We start from the raw sequence: 23,062 nt of genomic DNA on the forward strand, positions 1-23,062 counted from the left end.
TGACATTGGAGGAATGACAATCGCCTTTCAACCAGTGACAGAACCAGCTGAACCTGATGATGATGATGATAGTGATGATGCGTCTGAGGAAGAACTGGCTGCACCTGTACTCCGACGTTCCACAAGGACAACGGCAGGCCAACACAGCAACCTCTATAACCTTCCAAGATCCGCACTTCAGCACTGACGAGTCCACCTGCGTATCATTGTTCCTGAATTTGCTCGAGGACGAAGCAAACAAAAAGGAGGGGCAAGTGTGACAGAGTCAAAAGACACTATTTTGGACAGTAATTATTTAGTCATAAATCTATATTTTTAATTAGGAATGCCTCGTGTACACATAGGAATGTAATTCTTTAGTTAACTGTTTGCGTGGAAAATGCGTAAGCAAGAAATAATTTCCGTACGTAATTACATTACAGTGAGTCATGCCTAGGTTTGGCGCTTGTTTACGTAAGTTCGTGTTTGGGACATCCTGTTTGCGCCTAGGGCGTGCAACATTGCGTAGGATGTGTAAGGTCTTAAGAATGCAGGTTTTTCCATAAAAATAGGCCCAAACTAAGCTTAAATCAGTGTAGTAAAAGTTCTTGAAGACGTTGCACATATCAAGACAAGGAATTCTCTACGATGTAAAGGTATGAATCTTTGAAGCCTTTTACACTTATACCTAGGATAAATGTTAATATCGTTAACTAGTCGTTATATTTTATAGCTTAGATTTTCTACATATTTGTTAAGCATTCGTTTCATGTTGTAGTAATTCTAGTCGCATTAGCGCGTAATTTAGTACAAAGTTATTCACGCAGTAGTAATTTAGTAATCACGCTGAGTGTATCTTGTCTTTTAAACTCTTTAAAACGTTTACTATAGGATCGCTACCGCCTTACTCGCTTGTTTAACCTTTTTACTACGATAAATAGCCTTAACTGCGGGATAAAAGACCTTTTCTTTCCAACCTTTAATTTGTTCGCTACTTAAACTCTACACTCAAGGTCATTGTCGCGACCGCGTGTTCAGTAAACCGTGTAATTCTTAGTTTGTCATAAACAAAGGTTAAAATACTTACCTAAAGCCATAGTTAACCTCTAGTCAATTTTTCCTATTGCTTTTTCCATTGGTTTAGTTCATTTTAAACGGTTTACCGACTTGTACATTAAACTTTGCAACCTAGTAATTTTCACTCGCGTATTGTAAACACTGCTAATCAGTATGCAATATTCAAATTACCTGAGACGTAATTTACGTATTTCCATTTCTAGTTATATCTAGCAAAACTGTATTTTATTCATGACTTTTTAGCTATTTAGATAAGCTACAAATTTATTTTATCTCATTGTAAATATTTTTCTTGTTTTCATTAGAGATATCCTGTAATCTCGTTCCCGTTTTTTTTCCATGTATTGTAAAGTTGTGTGAATTTTTCAATAAATTCTTTTGTCAAAACCACTTGCAATCTGATTCATAGCTGAGCGCCTTGCCGCCGGTTACAGTTGCTTAAACTGAAGGGCATTCTTTGCATCAAAAAGATTACCCCGGACCACAAAATCCGACAAGCTTTGATATTCACGGAAACCTGCACTATCAACCTAAAAAAAACCCTAATTCATTGTTTATCGAAGAGCAAGACTTAATTGCGAAGGTCTCGTGTTTAAGTTTTTCACGTCAGATGGAACACTCCATTTTACAGCTCCATTCAGTGACCACGAATAATAGCTCCACTGAGTCGATGTTGGAGTTTCCGCGCATGATAAACTATAGTTTTGCTATGCGCGGAAACTCAAACCTTGACTTGACTATTATTTGTGGTCAATGAACGGAACTGTTAAAATAGAGTATTGCTGGTTTTCAATCATTCCCACGAGAATAAAATAAAAAAAGACATGGCAACCATGTTGGATGACATAAAAGAGACTAATGACGAATCTTTTGCTAAATTCATCCAACATGGCGGCTGTGAAAACCAACACTTGGAATTTCAGTTAGAAGTCATATCAGAAGTAAATCTAAGTTGCAGAGACGAAAATTGGAGAATCTGAAGAAAATCCTCAAAGTACAGCTGAGAAACAACTAGCATCTCTACTCATATGATAGCGTGTCTAAGAATAGAACTCATGACCACAGCGATGAGAGATGGTGCATTAGCAGAGCAAACAGAAACTATCAGGAGCTTCCAAGGACAAAGTGCATGGTAAAATAAAGTGATGATAACAGTGACATAAATGTATAAAAAAATTGTAAAAAAAAAAGTACAATACCCATCCTTAGATTTAAAATGAACAGCTACAACCCCAGGATCATTGTAAGTTCCCGATTTTAAGAAAGAACGCCGTTTCGCAATAACAGTTGCATCGACTGTTAAGACCAAAGCCTTGTATCCTGCCTGCTCTGCTCGGCAAATTAGTTCCTTGGTAAGTTCTCTATCTTTGAGTATGTAGAACTGAAACCATCTGAGTCCAGCAGGTGCAGCAAGTGTTACATCTTCCATCTTGGTGGTGGATATCATACTAAGGATCATGCAGGTCATGGCACTAGCTGCAGCTGCAAGTTGAAGGGTTGAGGTAGATAAGTATAACATCCTGTTTATAATCATACAATCGCACCACAACTACCATGCAATGTCACACTATGTCACACCACAACTACCATGCAATGTCACACTATGCCACACCACAACTACCATGCAATGTCACACTATGCCACACCACAACTACCATGCAATGTCACACTATATCACACCACAACTACCATGCAATGTCACACTAAGCCACACCACAACACCCATGCAAAGTCACACTATGTCACACCATCAATACCATACACTTTGATTACTATTATGGGTTTCTCTGGGAAAATGCTACAACATACCCTTTGCAGTAGCTTGTTCACCATCTGCATGTGCAAGCTTTTGATACCCAGATGGTGCAACACATATCGGCATGCTGACCCTCTGTCCCAGCAGAGTGGTAGACATGTCTACTTCTGATATCCCAGAAAGCATTCTGGGTCTCAGTCGTAATCTTCATTCATACAATACACACAATATGCAAGTCATATTTCATGATCTTTGACAATCAATTTTTGAATTTGCTTATTAAATTGTTTCAACACCTCAAGGAATTTTGGGGGAAGTGGGTGTGGAAGTATGGGAAAGGACAGGAAAATGTTAAAAAAAGGATGAGAAAATGTATTCATCATGCAGTCGTACTCTTTATAGTGAATGGCATGTCAGGAAACAAAGAGTTCTTCAATTTTGAATATAGTTTACCCTAATATTATAAGCAACAATATATGTCTTGGGTGTCCTAATTTATAAATAAGGTTGTTTGCAGGTCTTTCATGATATAGCAAGCAATGTTTAGGGCATGAAACAAATTAGTTCTTTGTAGATCGCCATTTATCCAAAGTTTTACATAATATCAAACCATAAGGACCCTTCATGGTGAATAGCTGAAGGACTGCCTCATGCCACACAATAAAATTCCCAATGTAAGGGGCTGTTCACACTAGACATCTAGATCGAATTGAGATCATTCTAAAGACAAACTGGCCAAATCTGAATGTTTCGAATAAATTTGTTTGAGACTTATTTAAACTAGATGACCTTGAGAAGTGATCTCGGATCGATCCAAAGTAGCTTGCATGTAAGTGTGAGTGCTAATCTTAAAGGCACTTCCATCAAGAATAGACACAAATAGACACTAGACAGTTAATAGACACCTATTGTGACCTATCTATAGACAATAGACACAATAGAGGCTTGCATCTATGTTTTTTTGGTCCATAGAAAGAACACAATATTAAACTTATTATTAATATATATTCTAATATAATATATTTTCCAATCTCAATTCTCCACTTTTCCCTTTTGCATACTACTCTCTCATTATTTTCAATCTAAATCCTCCATTTTTCGCTTTTGCATACTACTCTCTCATAATTTCAAATCCAAATCTTCCACTTTTCGCTTTTGCAATATACTAGTCTACTCTATAAAGTTCACTTTTGCATACTATTCTCTTATATTTTTCAATCTAAGAACCCCACTTTTTTTAGTTTTAGGGTGCTTTCGGTCCTTGAAGCAGCTTTTTTACATGCAAATATTCAAAGTTAAACATACATGTCCCTGAACTCACCTTCTGAATGAATCAATGTTGTCTTTGAGCGTCTGTTCTTCGTCTGCTCCTCCTTCAAAATAGCTCAAAATCTTCCCAGATACATTCTTTTTCGCCTCTTCCTCGATGTCTGCCAAGCAAACAGGCTCTGGACGAGGAGAAGAGTCTTTAGACATGGCTGTTTTTCGAGATGTTTAAACGAAAATTCAAATTGCTAGTTTGTGATACAATTTTATTTGGCATCTTCTGTGGAAAAAACATTGGAACTCCACAGGGACCCCCGCTTCGGAAGAAAATAATCAACAAAGCTAAAAATCAAGAAAATCGATCTTTTATTGAATGTATTAAAAAAAAAATTTTTATATTAGATTAAAACCCAGATAAATAAAGAAAATCAACCTCTTTTATTATTTATTTTGACGGTATAATTTTTTTCTAAAATGGGGTTCCTTTGTTATTTTGGAAATCGGCTGCATTCTTTCGCAACTTATATAGGGATTTAAAAAATGTCTAAGAACGATTTAACACATTCAAAGCCTGTTTGCTTGGCAGATATTGAACATGAAGGTAAAAAGAAGCTATGTAGGATGTCATTGAACTACTACGAAGGAGGAGCAGATGAAGAAGTTAGTTTGAAAGACAATATTGATGCTTTCAGAAGGTGATTATATAGCAATGGAGCAATGTTTAAGCTTACTTATCATCGCTCATAAAGGTATAATTCCATGGATTCTAGCCATAAAGGAGAAAGCATTTTATTGTTCTCTTGGTGTGTTGATGCAGGTTAAGACTTAGGCCCAGAATGCTTCGTGGGATATCAGAAGTAGACATGTCTACCACTCTGCTGGGACAGACAGTCAGTATGCCAATATGCATTGCACCAACTGGGTACTCCATACTTGCACATCCAGAGAGCGAACGAGCCATTGCAAAGGGTGAGGGATGTGTATATTGAAGTGTAATAAATCAGTTTTTGTTTGTTTGTCCATCAATCCATTCACCATCCTTCAACAGACTGCTTTACCTTGGGTATGTTTTCCCATTTCAGACCATGTGTCATTTCCTAGAGTATCATTTCTTTGTTTAACAATTGTAAACGAGAAGGTACATGAATATGGATGCAAAAGATCTTAATTGCAAGAGAAATGGGAAAGAAATGGGAAAATATTAATACAACCAAGAATAAGAGGTGATTGTTTAACTGTCAATCCCTCTATCCACCCATCTACACATCCATCCATCCTTCCATCCATCAGCCCATCCATCCATCTGCCCATCCATCCATCTGCCCATCCATTCATCTGCCCATCTATCCATCCATCCACCTTTTATTCCATACTTTCATTCTTCCTTTCTTTTATTGATTCTTGGATTGATCCCTTCATCTATCAAACCATTCTCCTGTCCAACTATCCATCCAGTACCATTTATCCATTTTTCATAATTTCATACATTTATATAACTTAATTGATATATATATATATATTCCTTCATTCCTTATAATTACCATGTAAATGAGTCAATACCCATCATCAACTTTGCATATTGAATCAAGTAGTGCCAAATCATATAGTGCCAAATCACAGAAATTAATGGACTGTGTGTCTGCATGTATGCTAGAAAACGTATTTGTGAATAGAAATTGCCACTACAGACCCCCAGTATCGAGCATTTGAAGAGGCCTCTGAGGGGGAGGGGGTATGTACCGCTACCCACCACCTTAATTCATAAAATCGGGTCCCTATCTTGGAACATTGTTTTGATTTCGCCCCTTACAGGGTTTTTTCTCAGGGTTCTCTGGCTTTTCCTCCTTTCACAAAAATAAAACTCCTAAATCCTAATTTGATCTATCGGTAGCCTTATGACCAATTAGATCGAAATTAGAGTGATTTAGAGAATATATGTTTGCATCTTTTACCAAACAGCGGCAGCTAGTGCTAAGACATGCATGATCCTTAGCATGATTAACACAAGCAGAAACGAAGATATAGCACTTGCAGCACCAAGTGGTCTTCGATGGTTTCATCTGTACATCTTAAAAGATAGAAAGCAAATGAAGTCAAGAATCCAAAAAGCAGAAGAAACAGGATTCAAAGCCTTAGTTTTTACAGTTGATGCAACAGTTCTTGGAATAAGACGTGGTATTAGGAGATCAGGCTTCTCTCTTCCTCCTGGTGTTCAAGTTGCAAATCTTGGAGACAAATTGTATGTATTTGAATAAATTGATTGTTCACGGTATATAGAATCCCTTATGTTCTTTATACAAGACATTTTCCTTTATTTCTGTAGTTATAGGGAAATATAATGAGTATAATGAGTGTAATAAACAACAACCAAGGGATGCATGCATCCTTCTATTTTACTTATTTAGGTAATATACTTGTATATTAAGTGACTGATTTACTTACTTTTTATTAGAACTATTTGGCAGGTTGAAGCAATCTTTGACAAAACAATTTCATGGGACACCATAAAATGGATCAAGTCCATCACCAAGCTTCCAGTAATATTAAAAGGCATTCTAACAGCAGAAGATGCTAAGCTTGCTGTCCAGCACGGTGCTGATGCCATTATCGTGTCTAATCATGGAGGAAGACAGTTGGATGGGGTCTTGGCAGGGGTGAGTCGGTAACCCCTTGATCCATGTCGACTACCGCTGTGACTGCATTGAGCTGTAACTGTGTACTTTACTGTTTGTGACAGATTGATGCTCTACCAGAAGTTGTATCAGCTGTCAATGGACAAATTGAAGTGTATATGGATGGTGGAGTAAGGCTTGGTACTGATGTACTAAAGGCATTAGCATTGGGTGCACGTGCTGTATTCATTGGTCGTCCTGTGGTATGGGGACTTGCCTATCAGGTCAGTTGGTGAATTGTCTTTGGTTTTGCTGTGCTGTCTTTTTATGAACTTTGTTTGTGCTTCTCATTTGTTTTGTTGTCAGGGAGAAGAAGGTGTGCTGAAAGTACTGGAGATGCTTCGTGAAGAATTCAGGACCGCCATGATACTATCAGGTAGGGAAGTGTGAATGGTCTTTTCTCAGTTTGACAATCAAAATGCATTTTATATGCCAATAACTGCATTGACAAAGATTGTATACCAGAACTGTTGTAGGACATTTTGTACGGGATTTCTCAATAATATCGTATCAAAAGGAAACCACTGCCATAGTTGAGTACGCAAATCCTTTTTATTCTTGCACTATTGAATCTGGTAATGATCTGGTCAACAACGTTGGCGGGTCAGTTAAAACAATTACATAAAGATATTAATCCCGAAAGTTCGTCTTACTTCAAACGAGTGTTACACTATACTGAATTAAAAGGGTAGAACGCTAAGAGATTAAGTTAATCTCTTGTCAATCAAATAATTGCTGAATACGCTGATTACTATGGAAACAGCTACATGGCTCCCCTAAATTGGTAACAATTTACAAAAATACCTAAATCATCAAAGTTCTTTAAACATATAAACCGTAACCAATTATAATATGTAAATGAAAGAAAAGAAAAGAAAAGAAAACATGAGTCCTCTATGAAGTCCCTATCCTATACTATGATGTCGGCTTTTGTGGACACCACCGTGGCTTGCGCTGGTTACTTGGTTGGCTCCTCGACGGGGATTCCCGGTCTGCTGTTTTCTTGTTTCTGAAGCAATAGCACTAACTTCTGGATAGGTCTTTCCAAGACAGATAGCTGTCCATTTCTTTTGCCGCGTGGTGATAGGTTGGGGCTACCAACGAGCAGCTTCACCTTTCTCACAAGCCCGTCGTCGTCACGGATTACTTCTGTTATTCTGGATAGGCGCCATTGGTTGCGGGGACTATCGTCGTCCTTGATCAGAACGATGTCATCAGGTTCCATGTTGCGTCGTTGACGCGTCCACTTTTGCCGTTCCTGGAGAGACAGTAAATATTCTTTCCTCCATCGAGTCCAGAATTCGTTGGTTAGATGCTGGACTCGTCGCCACCACTTCCTGGAGTAGAGGTCAGCCTCTTGGAAATTCCCTGGGGGTGGTAGTATGACCTTGCTCTTCATCGTTAGGAAGTGGTTCGGTGTGAGAGCTTCTATCGGCGTGGTTCTACCGTCTACCGTCAGGGGCCGTCCGTTGACTACGGCTTCGGCCTCACACATGAATGTGCGAAGAGCTTCATCATTTAGCTGACTGCCACAGTTGGAGAGTAAGGCTGATAGAACGCTTCGCACCGTTCTTATCTGACGTTCCCAGACGCCGCCCATGTGGCTTGCGGATGGGACATTGAACTTCATTTCAATCCAATCGCAATTGGACTTCAGCAGTTCTTTCTTCACAGCCTCATGATCCATCTCAGTCAAGGTTTCTTGTAGCTCTCTGCGCGCGCCAATAAAATTAGTCCCTCTATCACTGCGGAGTTGTCGGACTGGACCACGGCGGCATATAAATCGTCTTAGAGCGTTGATGAATGAGCTGGTGTCTAGACTGTTGGCTGTCTCGAGGTGGATCGCTCTGGAGAAAAGACAGGTAAACAGTACGCCGTAACGCTTAAGTTCTTTGCGCCCTTCTTTAATGATCCAGGGACCAAAATAGTCCACAGCACAATAGGTGAATGGGGGTGTCGGCTCCAGTCTATCGCTCGGCAGGTTAGCCATCTTCTGTTCTTGCCCTGATGCTCTCAGCTTTCTGCAGGTAACGCAATCGTGGATCAGCTTTGAGACCATCGGGCCACCAGTGACTATCCAGTAGCCGGAGGAACGTATCTCGTTCAGGGTTAGGCCTCTTCCTTGGTGTTTGGTTGACTCGTGGCAGTTCTTAGCGATAAGGTATGAAATATGATTGTCCTTGGGAACTATAACAGGATGTTTGAGCCCGAAGTCGATACTCGCGTTTTTGATTCTGCCACCGACTCTCAGAATGCCATGTTGATCGATAAAGGGATCGAGGCGATACAGGTCTGACTTTCTTTTCAGTTCGCGCTGTTCAGCTCTGCTGCCGTTGGTGGGGTTCTCCCTACCAGTTGATAGCTCTTTCATCTCTGTGACATAGGCATCCTGCTGAACTTCTCTCAAGATAATACGCTCTGCTTCCTGGAGCTCTACAATTGTAGGGGTTGTGCCTATTGGTTGCATAGTACTCGTTGGAGTGGACTTCTTCTGAACTCGGTACCTCAGAATCCTCAAGTATTTCAGGCAGTTGGCCACGGCTCGTTTGGCTCGAAACCAGTCCGAGAAGTAGCCAAGTCTCTTCGTTAGTGTTGAACATTCCTTCACGACTGTGGAAAATGCGGACGACTTCTTAACCTCTTTATCATCTGCTGATATCTCGTACGTGTCGTTGGTGAAGTCTTGCCATTTCTCTTGGAGCTCCCATAGAAAGGAAGGTCCTTGCAACCATCTTGAAGTCCGTAAAAGACTTCTTGGACTCAGGCCGCGGGAGGCGTCGTCCGCTGGGTTGCTCCTACCTTCCACGTACTTCCATTGGGTAGGGTCTGTGTGGTCTCTTATTTGCTGCACGCGGTTCGCTACGTACGTGTGGAAACGACGCGCTTCGTTATTAATGTAGGCCTTGACTACTTGGCTGTCTGTCCAAAATACCTCCTTGTCGACTGGTAACGTCAGTTCCTTGTGAAGCATTTGGCTGACCTTTACCGACGTTACTGCTGCAGCAAGCTCCATACGAGGTATCGTTACTGGTTTCAGTGGCGATACGCGAGCTTTCCCCACGACGAATGAACAATGAACTTCGTCCTTCTCGTTCACCAGACGTAAGTAGGAACACTGGCCGTAGCCGTCAACGCTGGCGTCAGAGAAGTGGTGCAGCTCAACTATCTTGGGAGATTCAAATCCATCCGACTTGTGGCATCGGGGAATATTCATCTTCTCTAGTAAGGGCAGTTCTTCCCTCCACAGCTGCCATTCATGTCGCAACGAGCCTGGTATGTCATCGTCCCATCCCACGCCTTCCTTGCACAATAACTGGAGTATCTTCTTGCCTCGAAGCATGAATGGGGCGGCGAAACCTAGAGGGTCGTAGATGGAACTAACTGTAGACAGGATTCCTCTTCTTGTTAGGGGCTTATCCTTCAGATGAACTCTAAACTGAAAAGTGTCATTTTCTACGCACCATTCCACACCAAGTACTCTCTCGATGGGTAGAGCATCTTGATCCAAGTTGAGTTCCTTAACTCCTTTCGCCCTGTCATCGACTGGCACTGACTCTAGAACTTCTTTACTATTGGATACAAACTTGTGAAGTTTGAAGCCTCCCTTTGCGCACATCTCACGGGCATCTTTGATGAGTGACACGGCTTCGGCGGCCGTAGCGGTGGACATGAGTCCGTCATCTACATAGAAGTTTGTCTTCAAGAACTTAGCGGCGTTCTCGTGGCCTTGTGCATTGTCGTCAGCTGTCTTCTTTAAGGCTAGGTTGGCACATCCGGGCGAAGACGTAGCACCGAAGAGATGGACTCTCATGCGGTACTCCTTCGGAGTGGAACTCGTGTTTCCCTTATCCCAGAATAGGAATCGAAGGAGGTCGCGCTGTTCTTCATTTACGCGAACTTGACAGAACATACCTTCGATATCGCAGGCGAAGCATACTGACTCTTGACGGAACCGACATAGTACGCCCGCAAGAGTGTTCGTTAAGTCGGGGCCTTGGAGTAGATGTTGATTCAGAGAGTGGCCCTCGTACCTGGCTGAGCAGTCGAAAACGACTCTTATTTTGTCTGGCTTCTTCGCATGGTAGACACCGTGATGAGGTACGTACCATACCCTTTCGTAGTGGTTCGGTGCCTCTTCTGCATAGCCCTTTGCTAACATGTCCTCGACGAAGGTGACGTAATCTTGCTTATACTTTGGATCCTTGTCGAAACGGGTCTTCAGTTGATTCAAGCGTACCTCTGCGAGCCTTCGGTTGCAGGGAAGACTCAGGCCGTCTTCTCTTAATGGTAGCGGCATCTCATAGTGGCCGTCCTCGGTTTTGTGGATCTGCTCGGTCATCATCTTCATAAACCTTATATCTTCTTGTGATAATGACTTGTCGGAGCATTGCATTTCAGGGAACTCGTGCTCGAACATCCTTTTCACGGCAAGAGGGGTCATAACCTCCTTGTGAGATGGGGGCTGCGGGATAAGGAAAGACGTCCCGTGGTCCGTATCCATCCTCTTAGTCGCGACATAGTGACATCTAACGCTGCCTTCTTCGCAATCACTTCCTACCACCTCTGCGCCTATGACACCCCAGCCGAGAGCTGTGCGCATAGCGTACGGGTCAGTTGCATTCCCAGGGACAACTTGTCTTGGCTTGATAGCGCGAACACAGTTGTTGCCAACTAGGAGGCCGATCTTTAGTTCTTCTCTGTATGGTGGTATCTGGTCCGCTATTGGTTCGAGGTGTTTCCACCCCCTTGAGATCTCCGGTCTTGGTATCTGTTCGCGTCTAGCAGGTATCTGATCCCTTGAGTACGCTCTTGGAAGAGGTATGTTAACTTCTCCGTCCTGGCGAGAGACAACCAGTCCTTCGATTTTTCTTGTCAAGATATTTTCGACGGAATGCATTGTTCCTAGCTCCAATGTTATTTCCGGACCAGACAAGGATAGTTGAGAGCAGGCGTCGTCTGTGATGAAACATGTGTCGCTCTGGTCATCCAAAACGGCATACATTTCTACCTTACGATCCTCGTTATCTTGGTGATATACCCAAACGGGGACTATCATGGAGGTCCTGGCGTTGTTGCAGTCATTCAGGTGACAGACCTTGATACAGTGGTTGGTTGCTTTAGCTGCCTCTGAGGCTGGTTTACTTGCATCAACTTTAGTATCAAAGTGGAGCAGGGTTGCGTGTGATTTCTCGCAAACACCGCATTCGGCCTTCTTCCTGCAGCGTCTTGCCATGTGCCCTTTCGTAAGGCATGCGAAACAGACGCCTTTCGACTTGCAGACCTCCACTCTTTCCTTTGGCGACTTTTCAAGAAAGATTTTACAGCGCTCGAGTTCGTGAGGCTTATCGCAGAGGGGGCACATGCGCACATACGAGTTGTTCGATGAGTTGTTTGCCCTTTCTTTTGTGATCTCGTGTCTTGAAACGGAAGTAGCGAAAGTCGATCCTTGTGAACGTTTGGTTTCATTCCTTAGGGCGTTTCGTCCTGCTAGGTAACCGCCCTTTTCTTTGTTCGTGTCTAGTTCTTTCTTCGTAGCTGATAGTGATTCTAAAGAGAACACTGGATGTGTTGCATCAGAGGCGGCATCCTGAACGAACTCCACAAGGTCATTGAATGTATACTCGCTCTTCTTGGCTTCAATCCTCTTGGCGCTCTCCCTCCACCTGTTGCAATAGTAAGCTGGCAGTCTTGTAGCGAGCTGACGAATGAACATGAGGCTATTAAGCTCCCTTAAGTAACCAACTGTTTTCATGGTTTCTTGCGTCATCACAAGGAAGTCACTTAGCTCTTGGAGTTCCATCCCCGATTTGCAGGTTGGCCAACTGAACAGCTTCTTTCTGTATTCTTCGTAGATTCTATATGGATTGCCATAGCGTTCTTTCAACATCTTCCTGGCACGAGTATAGGCATCTTCCGTGCGAAGTCCGAGCAGCCCATTGATGGTTCTTTGGGCTGCTCCCCCTGTATACTGCCCGAGGTAGTAAAGCTTACGACTTGGGTCGCCGTCTTCTTCTATCAGAGCCTCGAAAGCACTCTCCCACTTTGGATATTCTAGTATGTCGCCTTGGAAGATTGGTGGTTTTGGCGCTGGTAGCATGAGACGCTTCAGGAGATGGACTTGCTGTCTCTGGATTTCGGTGCTTTCTCTTTGGATGGACTGAAGCTGCCAGGAGATGTCCATTGGTGGCGAGGTGTAAGACGTCGCTGGAGTGGAGCTGGCTCTAAATTGGGGTGTGGCCGGATCGATAATTCCACTCATACGAGGGTTCCTTATGGGTTGGAGTCTCGCTTGTATTCCTGTCGATCCGTTTTTCTCCAGAATTGCTCCTAGGTCTATTTCATCCGTTTCGCGTTGACTTGGACGCCCTATGTGTAATGGTTCCTTTACTTTGGCTTCCTCAGTTGGGTTTCCTGTGTACAGCGTTTTGACTTCAGCTGCTGGGTTTCCTGTGTACGACTTCTTAACTTCGGCAGCTGGGTTTCCTGTGTACTGCCCTTTAACTCCAGCTGCTGGGTTTCCTGTGTGTTCATATTCTGTTTTCTTGGTGGGTGGCGTGACTTCTTTGGTAACAGGATTAATGACGTCGGATACGTCACGTTTGTTGGTGGTGTATTGACTAAGCTGGGAGATATCCCACGGGTCTTGTATTGCTGTGGGGATGGCTATCTCTCCCTTCCCAGCTTCAGTTTTCTCGTCCTCGGCGTCTTTACTGAGTAATCCTTTGATGGCTTCTGCGGCGTTTAACTCTCCTCGGAGCTCCTCCTCTTCTTCAAGGCGTTGTAGTTCTCTTTGTTGTCGTTTTAATTCGTCTTTTTGCCTGTCAATTTCCTGTCGTCTCTGCAAGCTTCTCATTTTCTCTTTTAGCGTCGTGGCTTCGATTATAGCTTGTTTTGCGATCGATAGGGCGTTAGATCTCGACGTTCTCGATGAACGACTGCTCCTCTTAGAAGATCTCTGTGATAGCATCTCCGATCTCTCGAACTCTAACTCCTTTTTCTTTGTTTTTAAGTCGGCCATACACTCCAGGGAGGACTCCCACAGCGTTGTAAATTGACCGTCGTCTTTGTTATCTTTATCATCACCCATCTTTATCAAGAGGTCAAGCACTTGGTCGTTAATAGCTCTGAATCTATTCATTTCCATTTCTAGACCGTCAATACTGGCGGTAAGCTTTACAAGATCAGAAGGAATTCTCAGTAATTCATAAGAATCCTGTATTCGTTTATTAAGATCCTTTCCTGCCTTGGTTCTCTTCTTTTTTGCGTTTTGTAAGTCCATTTCAAGACCCTTTTCGGTACGTGTTCGCAAGCGACATTCCGATCGTGCTTCGCATATTTCTGTGGTCGTGCTTTCCTTTGTAGTTTCTTTCTCTGGTTCCAACATTATGCAACGTTTACTTTAAAACGGCAGTTATTTCACATTAACTATAAGAGTTTCACATTTAGAGTTTCACAGTTTCACAAAGGAATCGTTGGTGAATATAGAATCACTTATTGACTTATCTCTCGGTGGATTCCCTCGTTGTTGACTGTACGGGATTTCTCAATAATATCGTATCAAAAGGAAACCACTGCCATAGTTGAGTACGCAAATCCTTTTTATTCTTGCACTATTGAATCTGGTAATGATCTGGTCAACAACGTTGGCGGGTCAGTTAAAACAATTACATAAAGATATTAATCCCGAAAGTTCGTCTTACTTCAAACGAGTGTTACACTATACTGAATTAAAAGGGTAGAACGCTAAGAGATTAAGTTAATCTCTTGTCAATCAAATAATTGCTGAATACGCTGATTACTATGGAAACAGCTACACATTTCTTGTCTTCTTTATGATGGAATGTTGTATTTTTAGCTTTATTGCTTTTTCGTAAAAATAGATTGAAATATCAAAAGACATGGCGGCCATGTTGGTCGATATGACAATAGACATGGCGGCCATGTTGATTGACATGACAATAGACATGGTGGCCATGTTGGTTGATATGACAATAGACATGGCGGCCATGTTGGTTGATATGACAATAGACATGGCGGCCATGTTGGTTGATATGACAATAGACATGGTGGCCATGTTTGATGATGTAACAAAAAAGACTAATGACAAGTATTTTGTTAATTCATGGTGGCTAAAACAAGCCATTTGGTTGTTTCTTTCTTTAGGGTGTTCAAGACTTCAAGACATCAATAGCTCATTAATACACAACCAAGTCAACTCAAGACTTTAAACAGAACCTTTATTTGAATTGGTAAAAGTTTTAATACGAAATTCAGCGATAAAATTTTAAATGAAACATGTCGACGTTTCGAAGTTACCTTAACGTCATTTTAAAATCAAATGAAAATTTAAAAACCCTAGAAAGTGCGTTTAGAACAAATCGTGCCTTTATGAAAGGGGGCGGGCGGAGGGGGGAGGGGATGGGGATGGGTGAGGAAAAACAGCATGGCATACACATTACCCACTGTTGCAATTTACCCCTTGGATCTTATTTAAAAGGTAAAACTTAAAACAACCTTGTTCAAGATATTCTTGAAATTCTTCAAGCTTTATTCGATCATTGTTAATTTTCTTAAAGTTAAAGTTCTTATTGCAATCAGTATTAAATCAAAGTTGCTTCAATGTTAATCCATGTGTATGAGTCCTCGGTATGGCTTCCGCAAGGACTATTTTGTTTATCTGCATGACTCAAAGGTGCATGGGAATCCTTCCAGAATGCTCCACTTGTTCACAGCTACTTGGAGGCACGAAGCGTTCAGGATCTTCAATTCCCAAGACTATATCGAAGAAGCTAGGAGGAAAAAATCATACGAATAAATCTTATACCGTATAGAATTCCGGTCCATAGGAGTTTTTCGATGGGCTTATAAGGGGGGAGGGGGTGTGCTTCAAGTTTATTTTATTCTCGTACGTTTTCATATAAATGCATGGATTGGTGATACTGAAAGGTCAAGAATATTAGTATTTGATCGTATGTAAATAATGGCGCGCTCGTGAACTGTTTTTCTAATAAGCACACATTGAGCACATCACTGAAGAGCCACGCCTGTCTTGTGTAGTCGAATAATACAGAATTATAGGAAGATTTCCTTATATATATACAAAAAAAACTCCTCTTTATTTTGCATCTCGGTTTGGAATCACGTCTACTGCATTGACCTTACCTTGAATGAATTGCACCTGTCTTTTGAGTGTATACAACACTGCTCACTGGTATACAACCCTCTGCTGTCACGGTAGCCACGTAGTCCACTGTTAAAAAAAAAATTATGATAAAAAAAGATGATCAGGAGGAGAGCAAGCAGCAAGCAACTAAAAACATTGGAAGGGAACTAATGAAGAAAGAAAGAAAGAAAAAGAGAGAGAGAGCGAGAGAGAAATCAAGGAAAGAAGGGTTAGGATTGAATTGAGAGAAAGATAAGAACGAAAGGATGTTCGAGAAATAGGAATAGGAGAAGCAATGGTTAGTTAGCCAAGTCCTTACCTGTTACTCCTTTTCTTTCTTCTTTTCCATAAAAGATGTTAACCAGCACACCAACCTCTGGTAAGCTTGCTCCAATGTATGCCTCTGTTGCAAATTTGGCATCCTTCGGGATTTCTGCTGGTCTGAAGGATTCTTTGAACTCCGACACAACACATTTACCTGTGCCATTGATGCTCAGTTCGACGCGGTACAAACGTTGCTGTACAAAACCAAGTGAAAGTAATGAGCAGCTATATGCAGCGTTTATTCCACAAATTAAATTTGTGAGTTTGCAATAAGAAGCTAGAATATTGGATCAAATAGACGGATTGATAATTGAAATAGCATGCGCGCGCTCTGCTACTCTACAATGCATACGTCTCAGAGTCTTATAGTGTCACGCTGCGCTGAGATCTTGCTTGCGGGTTTCATTGCGGGTTTCATTTCATTGCGTTCTTGCTTGCTTTCTGTCAGCTGCCGCGTTACGTCACGTTGTCTTGCGTTACCTACCTCTCGGTAAAGAATGATAAAGTCGTAAAAATATCTTTTTCCGCCAGACAAATTAATTTCCTCAATGATGCGGACTCGTTCATTAGAGGCATCGTACGACAACTTGCCAAGAATGCTAAAGTTCTTGCTGTGGTCGACCTAAAATGAATGCATAGTTGAATATGAATCGGGATTGCTCTACTGAGGTCACAGTTGCTATTGGAAGAGTTCCAGAGAAATGTGTCTGAACCACATAGTTGCCACACTTCTCTGGAACCCTTCCAATAGTAACTGTGACCTAGAGCAATCCCGAATCCCTTGTCATCTTGCCTCGGCCCGATCGTTCATCCGTTGTTGCTGATGTCGGCTTTGACTGCTAATTGCTTGTTCAACAATGTTCAGGAACGGGATGCTTGGAGGCAGTTTTCTGAGTTATTTATATGTTTTAAAGTGTTAAAAAAGAACACCGCAAATGATTGTTTTATTTATCTTATTATATTATTATTATCTATAGAATATAACGTTGACCCTCATGATTGTCCAAACGCGTTATAGATTGTCAATGATTATGCTAATAGCACTAATGAATTTTCACTTTTGGGTAAATGATTGTCCATAAATGCAACTGTTTGTTAATTGATGTTATTGAAGTTTAATTTCGCGCACAAGAAAATACATTCCGGGTATATGAATGTACGAACGCGCTATTGATTGTCCATTGATGCCTATGAATGTACACGCATATTCAAATATCGTTATTGAAAGTTGATCCGCGCTAATGATGTTACTTGTGGTGTTGATGAAAGTACATTACACGTTATTGATACAACTGTTGGCACAAATGAATGCACATTTTCTGTTAATGAACAGCAAAAGATGTATTAATATTATCAAACGGGCTCAAAGAGTGCTGAGGAGTACCTGGAAAAGCTTTCCTTCCCATACTTTTGGTCCTTCTGCATTGAAAAACAAAACAGTATTTTGATAAAATGGTTTTTTAAAAAACTATCAACAGTTTGAAATGACAAAAGAGAATGGTGGCACAAATAGACGATTCATCGTGCTAGAACAAATATTTTCTTCACGAAACACAGTCGTTGGCTTCCTCACGAGTGATACATGGATGACAAAAAGATCTAAATCTCGAAACTTGGTTTAGTTTAACTTTAAGGCTCCTCTACAAATTTAACCGGCGGGCTGCCGATCTAAAATATTCACCACCCCTCTCAGTATCTCAACCACGGATTGCTTGCAAACCTTCCCCTTTTGAACCACAAGGCCTCAAGTTTCTTGTACAAGACAAGTATTTTATGTATACTGGGTCATTACGGGTTTTGGTGAAAATATCAACCGGTAGCAAAAACAAAAAGGTGAAAGAAAAAGAGACCAAAATTATGCCATAGACTGAATTTCGCATTTGAATACAGATAATGCTTTGCAGTCGCATGACTAGAAAGACTGCCAAAAACAGACTACCATTTTAAATTTGCGCTGGCGACAGATATTAGATTTTATTGCAGCGAAAAACAGTGTACATGGCATAAGTAAACGCGTCATCACAGCTTTTCAAAAAAAAAAAACGCTTGTAAAAAGCTGAATGAAAGCCTTGCAAAGAAAAGCCTGAGAAACCTGAAATCGCAAAGGCAAACTAAAATAAAACTTTTGCTCTCCAATCGTGCATGCATGAACTCAAACGCAAGAACAGTAGCTTAACATTGTCATACCTACCACAAGGTTCTGGCCTCTGTGCATTGACGACCACCGCGAAAACGAGAAAAGCTGCAAAAGCGTACATCTTTGATGGAAAACTACCTTCACTAGATGGGCTTTCCAATGGGAGAGTCACGCTATATATATGTGTGACAAAATCCGTACCAAGCACAGCAAGGCTCTGCAATTACAACATGTTTATTTTTGCTTATTGAGAAAACGTCCTCCATTCCCTTCTCAGGGGGAGGCGGAGGGGCGGTGTGCGAAAAACGAAGGAAACGATAAAAGATGCCATCAATCTGTTCGCAATTTCTTTAATCATCAAAGGAAACTTTTTCAATATGTTCTTAAATCCATGTTTTGAATGTTAATGGCAGCTTTATTAATCTTTTCAATTGGGTTTAACATTTCTGATTTCCTTTTCAATCCTACATCATCTAATTTACTTTCCACCCCATTCCCCTCCCCTTCCCATCCCTCCCCACCCCTCCCCCACAGATATTACAGATCGATCATGCTATCTGGTAACTCGCTATCATAACATCATGTGAGTTGGTTTTTCGCTGAGCCATGCCATATTTCTGACCCCAAATGCATCCAATTGGATCGAATGCAAGATGTTCATGACCTGATATAAAATGTGAAAAAACATGTCAAATTTATCGTGCTTACTTTAAGGACTTTTGAGAAAAAAATATCACTTTTCTAATCTTCTTAGTGCAATATCTGTGAGAATATGATGTTGCAATGGTTGGCTCTAGCTTAGCTATTTGAAGTTTTTGATTTATGAAATGAATTACCACTCAGTTATTTTCATGTGATTTGAATTTTTGCCAGCATTGTTTTTACTTCAATACATGACCTTTCAGTGATAGATTGAATTCATGGAATGGCTTAATTTCGAAGGACTTTGGAAGGAGTTTACAAAGGAGTGTGGGCTGTCGTTTTGTGTTCGCTAGTTTTCTGCCAACCCCTGCGTGCTTTATGACTGCCCACAGCACGCGCGCGCGTTTTCTATTTCTTCATCCTACGTATCCTTATCAAGCCAAAGATTCGTTAACACATACAATGATGCAAAACATTTATTTAACTTTTTTTAAAAGATCCGTACGAGAAACTTATAAACACAGAAACTCTAAGCCTTATAATGGCCTACGGACTTAAATATGAAATCGCTATTTCTATCTAAAACAAACTAACGAATACAGGTCAACATGGATCAAGACTTGTAAAACCTTGTTGAAATCCATCACAGCTCCATAGCAACGAGGCCCTTGGTGTTCACTAGTAACGAGGATGGTCCTTAAACATTTGGGGAACTGGACCTTCTTTGCAGCTCTTTGGAGGAGTGAACACTGAAGGGTCCTTTATTCCAAGCTCTACATTATAGAAGCTAGAAAATCACAAACAATATTCAGAATAAATTGATTATAGTTACAAGTTGTTCATCGAAGACTCTTAATACAAATTGGACGTAATGTTTTTAACTCGTGGATACGCGTAGCTACGCAGGCTAATTACTAAACGAAGTTTTATAGAATATCCCGACACTTATTTCACAGTGTAAGTCAAGTAAATAGTTTGTCAGACGCGACATCAAGGTCAAGATATGATGTACATTTATAACATAAACATAACAAACGCTCTTGTCAGCGGGACGGAACACAGGTAACCCAATGTCTAAATAGTGCAAGCAGGATTTAAAAGAGGGTATCCACGAGGTTTGCCATAAGGCAGTTTGATTCCATTTCTTACCAAATGGGTCGATCTGTTATTGTCCAACTAGTTACAGTAGCTTTAAGCTATAGTTGTTGGGTGGAAGTAGAACAAGGAGGGAGGTTGGATGGAACAACAGTGAAAAGTTAGGTTTTATTGATACGTTACCTTTCACGAATTATCATCCCCTTAACGGTGACTTTGCTAAAAAAGGGAATGCAAGCGTCATCGGTTACGCAGATGACGTAGTCTCCTGTGAATAAAAACGTTTAGCCAGCCAGCCAGCCAGCCAGCCAGCCAGCCAGCCAGCCAGCCAGCCAGCCAGCCAGCCAGCCACCTAACCTAACAAGCATCAACCAATCAACCTTCCCAAATCAACCCACCCACCCACCCACTTATCCAATCTACCAACCCACCAACGTGCCATCCCTCCATCCATTCGCCTACCAATGTGAAATAAAATGATTTTTTCATTTTGATATTGAATAAAAAAGCATAACGAGTAGGAGCGATTACTCACCTTTGCTGCTCTCTGCGGCGAACGTCCCATAATAAGTTTTGTAAGAAAGACCTGTGTTTTTAAGTCCAAAGTACGCATCACCTACGAAGGTCGCATTGTCAGGGACTTGGGCTGGTACGAAAGGCTTGTCATACTTGGAGACTTTGCATTCTCCTGTGCTGCGTACAATGCTGTAGAGACGATGCTGTTGAACAAAGAAAAACGAGAAAATAGATGAACTAGAGCTGTAATTAATGTGAGACTGTTTGATGGAACGAAATAGACACCATCTTGGAAAGATGTCTCCTAAACAGCCCCACCTGATGCACAGCAATGCCAACTAGTATTTGCCAGACATTTCCTCATTTCATACTCTAAAAACTACATGATATATACCAACATATTTCTTTGCGAGTGAATTTCGAATTTTCATATTCCTGCCAATTAGGTTATGGGACTTAACCATTGTTTGCCCCATATCTTTTTATCATTCTTAAAAACATCATGCATAAGTAATGACCTTAGAACAATACAAAATCGCTACCATGAAGGCACCTGTAAACCCTGATACAGAATTCGTCCTGATTTGCATAAGGTTGACCTTGAAATATCTCGGCCAAATTACATTTAATGTTAAAAATTTTACTCTAAAAAAAGCATTAATCTAGACATTCTTTAAGTAGTATATACAAGGGCCGATCCAGGGGGGGGGGGGGGGGTCAAAGGGGGGCTGAAGCCCCCTCTTGAGCAGAAAAAAACAAACAAACAAAAAAACCTGAAGAATTAGATGCTTTTTTATTGTTTTTCGCTGTGTTGACGGAAGAAACTCAATTAGCCCCCCTCCCTAAAATTTTGGCTGGATCAGCCCTTGATACAATATTCGCGTGAGATCTGTATGGGGTTTAAAACAGCTCGCTAAGTTGCAGCTCGCTGTTTAAAATCCTCATACAAACTTTTAGAGTTGTTCATCTATTGACCTTATATGTGTGACATACCTTGTTGTAAAGGATGATGTATTCATGCTGGGCAGGATCGAGCTGCACCAGTGCACGGACCCTCTCGTTGACAGCATCGTAAGATACCTTGAAATATACTCCAAGAGCTTTCGTGTCAATCTGAAATAATTGTGTGAATTCGATATGAATTCGCCCTTTAAAAATCGAAGCCGCTGTTACTTGGAACAATTAATTTAAACTAACGATGTGAATCAGGTTATCAGATCATATGCCAACCTTCTTTTTTTTTTAAGGATATTCGTCGGTCGAATTGAGTTCGGTCTTTTCCCTTGACACAGGGATTAGTTTGACTAGTTTGTGTTCCCCAGTTATGTGATCCCGAACACTGTGCACTAGTGTTTTGTGTTGCCCTCACCCCTCCCTATGAAACTTCTTTTGACACGATTCTCTCCCCCAGGTCAAGGATGCTCTATAAATGAAATAAACAAATTTCCTAGCCTCGCTTTCTAGCTGGCTGTACCAGGCATCGCACTGTAAGTTTTGTATACTAAAAAAAATCGAACCTAGACGCTCACAAACTTTGTAAAATCTTACCTCAAGGCTTTCTTCTCCTTCCCACATCGTTGGAGATTCTGCAAAAAGACCGAATCAATTTTACGTCTCTAAGCCTTATAAATAAATCGTAAATGTTCGTATTACACGAATTCCATAAGTCGTGGTTTTCTCTAGCGAAAACACCGAATAAGGAATAAGTCTAACGTCGTATTTACAAGCCAAACATTTCAATTAATTATCCTAGGAACCAAAGGTGTAAAAAATGGATAAGATATACTCACTACAAGGTTTGCTCGAGTGTGCAATGCCGAGAACCGCCATAAATGCAAGCAAAGCAGCAAACGTATACATTTCGAGACACAAGATTTAGATTCAAGTTATCCAAGTTATCGTGTAGGTCGTCCTCTCTATACGATGGTTGCATGCACTATGATGCGAATTTTTCCGTTCTATCAATCTATAAAGAGATTCTTTACATCATATGTTATTTTCGGATGTTCTCGTCATCCAGCAGCGACATTAAGGTACAATTGATGGATCCCCTATTCCTGACCCCTCTAAAACTTTTCTTCACGTGCAACATCACCGGGCCTACTCATAAAACCCACGTTTCTTCAACACACAATAGGCACAGGCAAAATATTAAGTCATAAGTTTTTCTAGGACAAAGTTAATGACATGAAAAAAAACAAAAACACGCAAGTTCATGTCTTTTTAGTCTCCTTCGAAGCCGCTATTAGTGTCGTCACGCAACGCAATATCAAATATCTCAGCCTCAAATAACGCGCACAGGAAGCCCAAGCGTTAAGTTTGAGGGTTAATAACGTAATCCGGCTAAAATTAAAATTTTGCATAAAAGTAATTTGTTTTTATTGCTGTTGTTTGGTATTTGGGGAGCATTTTGATGCTTAAAAACTAGCGGGTAA

General features: G+C 41.1%; 4 protein-coding genes across 5 annotated transcripts; 1 reads left to right on the forward strand and 3 right to left on the reverse strand.

Annotated features, from left to right (window-relative positions):
- Positions 1-1,560: 1,560 nt before the first annotated feature.
- Positions 1,561-4,377, reverse strand: LOC148905076 (2-Hydroxyacid oxidase 1-like). The gene is made up of 3 exons (XM_089024306.1): positions 4,134-4,377; positions 2,866-3,017; positions 1,561-2,538 (listed from the first exon to the last, which is right to left on the reverse strand). The coding sequence occupies exons 1-3, from the start codon at positions 4,286-4,288 to the stop codon at positions 2,081-2,083; spliced, it is 765 nt and encodes a 254-aa protein (XP_088880432.1). The 5' UTR covers positions 4,289-4,377; the 3' UTR covers positions 1,561-2,080.
- A 217-nt stretch (positions 4,378-4,594) lies between these two features.
- Positions 4,595-15,137, forward strand: LOC116299580 (2-Hydroxyacid oxidase 1-like). The gene is made up of 7 exons (XM_031708253.2): positions 4,595-4,773; positions 4,896-5,047; positions 6,038-6,317; positions 6,531-6,732; positions 6,816-6,974; positions 7,057-7,126; positions 14,914-15,137. The coding sequence occupies exons 1-7, from the start codon at positions 4,619-4,621 to the stop codon at positions 14,976-14,978; spliced, it is 1,083 nt and encodes a 360-aa protein (XP_031564113.2). The 5' UTR covers positions 4,595-4,618; the 3' UTR covers positions 14,979-15,137.
- A 128-nt stretch (positions 15,138-15,265) lies between these two features.
- LOC116299581 (mammalian ependymin-related protein 1) lies at positions 15,266-18,586 on the reverse strand. The gene is made up of 6 exons (XM_031708254.2): positions 18,429-18,586; positions 17,622-17,656; positions 16,722-16,859; positions 16,233-16,431; positions 15,913-16,000; positions 15,266-15,539 (listed from the first exon to the last, which is right to left on the reverse strand). Exons 1-6 carry the CDS (start codon positions 18,493-18,495, stop codon positions 15,437-15,439), a joined length of 630 nt encoding a protein of 209 aa, XP_031564114.1. The 5' UTR covers positions 18,496-18,586; the 3' UTR covers positions 15,266-15,436.
- An 891-nt stretch (positions 18,587-19,477) lies between these two features.
- On the reverse strand, positions 19,478-22,576 carry LOC116299584 (mammalian ependymin-related protein 1). Of its 2 annotated transcripts, XM_031708255.2 has the most exons (6): positions 22,418-22,576; positions 22,176-22,213; positions 21,621-21,740; positions 20,647-20,830; positions 20,295-20,379; positions 19,478-19,803 (listed from the first exon to the last, which is right to left on the reverse strand). In XM_031708255.2, exons 1-6 carry the CDS (start codon positions 22,485-22,487, stop codon positions 19,695-19,697), a joined length of 606 nt encoding a protein of 201 aa, XP_031564115.2. In that variant the 5' UTR covers positions 22,488-22,576; the 3' UTR covers positions 19,478-19,694. The 2 variants fall into 2 exon arrangements, with proteins under 2 accessions (XP_031564115.2, XP_088880436.1); XM_089024310.1 differs by lacking the exon at positions 20,295-20,379.
- Positions 22,577-23,062: the final 486 nt, after the last annotated feature.

This window comes from Actinia tenebrosa, unplaced genomic scaffold (assembly GCF_029948245.1).
Source record: "Actinia tenebrosa isolate PJP-AT-01 unplaced genomic scaffold, QUT_ActTen_1.0 PGA_scaffold8__29_contigs__length_14323225, whole genome shotgun sequence".
Lineage (NCBI taxonomy): Eukaryota > Metazoa > Cnidaria > Anthozoa > Actiniaria > Actiniidae > Actinia > Actinia tenebrosa.

Excerpts from the sequence above, each read along its gene's own strand:
- LOC116299584 (XM_031708255.2), bottom strand. The coding sequence starts at position 22,487 with ATGTATACGTTTGCTGCTTTGCTTGCATTTATGGCGGTTCTCGGCATT. Across the intron at positions 22,214-22,417 it reads ACACTCGAGCAAACCTTGTA|AATCTCCAACGATGTGGGAA; the intron begins GTGAGTATATCT and ends GTCTTTTTGCAG. Across the intron at positions 19,804-20,294 it reads GGGATGATAATTCGTGAAAG|CTTCTATAATGTAGAGCTTG; the intron begins GTAACGTATCAA and ends GTGATTTTCTAG.
- LOC116299581 (XM_031708254.2), bottom strand. The coding sequence starts at position 18,495 with ATGTACGCTTTTGCAGCTTTTCTCGTTTTCGCGGTGGTCGTCAATGCA. Across the intron at positions 16,432-16,721 it reads TTATCATTCTTTACCGAGAG|CAACGTTTGTACCGCGTCGA; the intron begins GTAGGTAACGCA and ends GGTTTTGTACAG. Across the intron at positions 15,540-15,912 it reads ACAGGTGCAATTCATTCAAG|CTTCTTCGATATAGTCTTGG; the intron begins GTAAGGTCAATG and ends TTTTCCTCCTAG.
- LOC148905076 (XM_089024306.1), bottom strand. The coding sequence starts at position 4,288 with ATGTCTAAAGACTCTTCTCCTCGTCCAGAGCCTGTTTGCTTGGCAGAC. Across the intron at positions 3,018-4,133 it reads AACATTGATTCATTCAGAAG|ATTACGACTGAGACCCAGAA; the intron begins GTGAGTTCAGGG and ends GTATGAATGAAG. Across the intron at positions 2,539-2,865 it reads TGAACAAGCTACTGCAAAGG|CTGCAGCTAGTGCCATGACC; the intron begins GTATGTTGTAGC and ends TTCAACTTGCAG.
- LOC116299580 (XM_031708253.2), top strand. The coding sequence starts at position 4,619 with ATGTCTAAGAACGATTTAACACATTCAAAGCCTGTTTGCTTGGCAGAT. Across the intron at positions 5,048-6,037 it reads CGAACGAGCCATTGCAAAGG|CGGCAGCTAGTGCTAAGACA; the intron begins GTGAGGGATGTG and ends TTTACCAAACAG. Across the intron at positions 6,975-7,056 it reads TATGGGGACTTGCCTATCAG|GGAGAAGAAGGTGTGCTGAA; the intron begins GTCAGTTGGTGA and ends TTTTGTTGTCAG.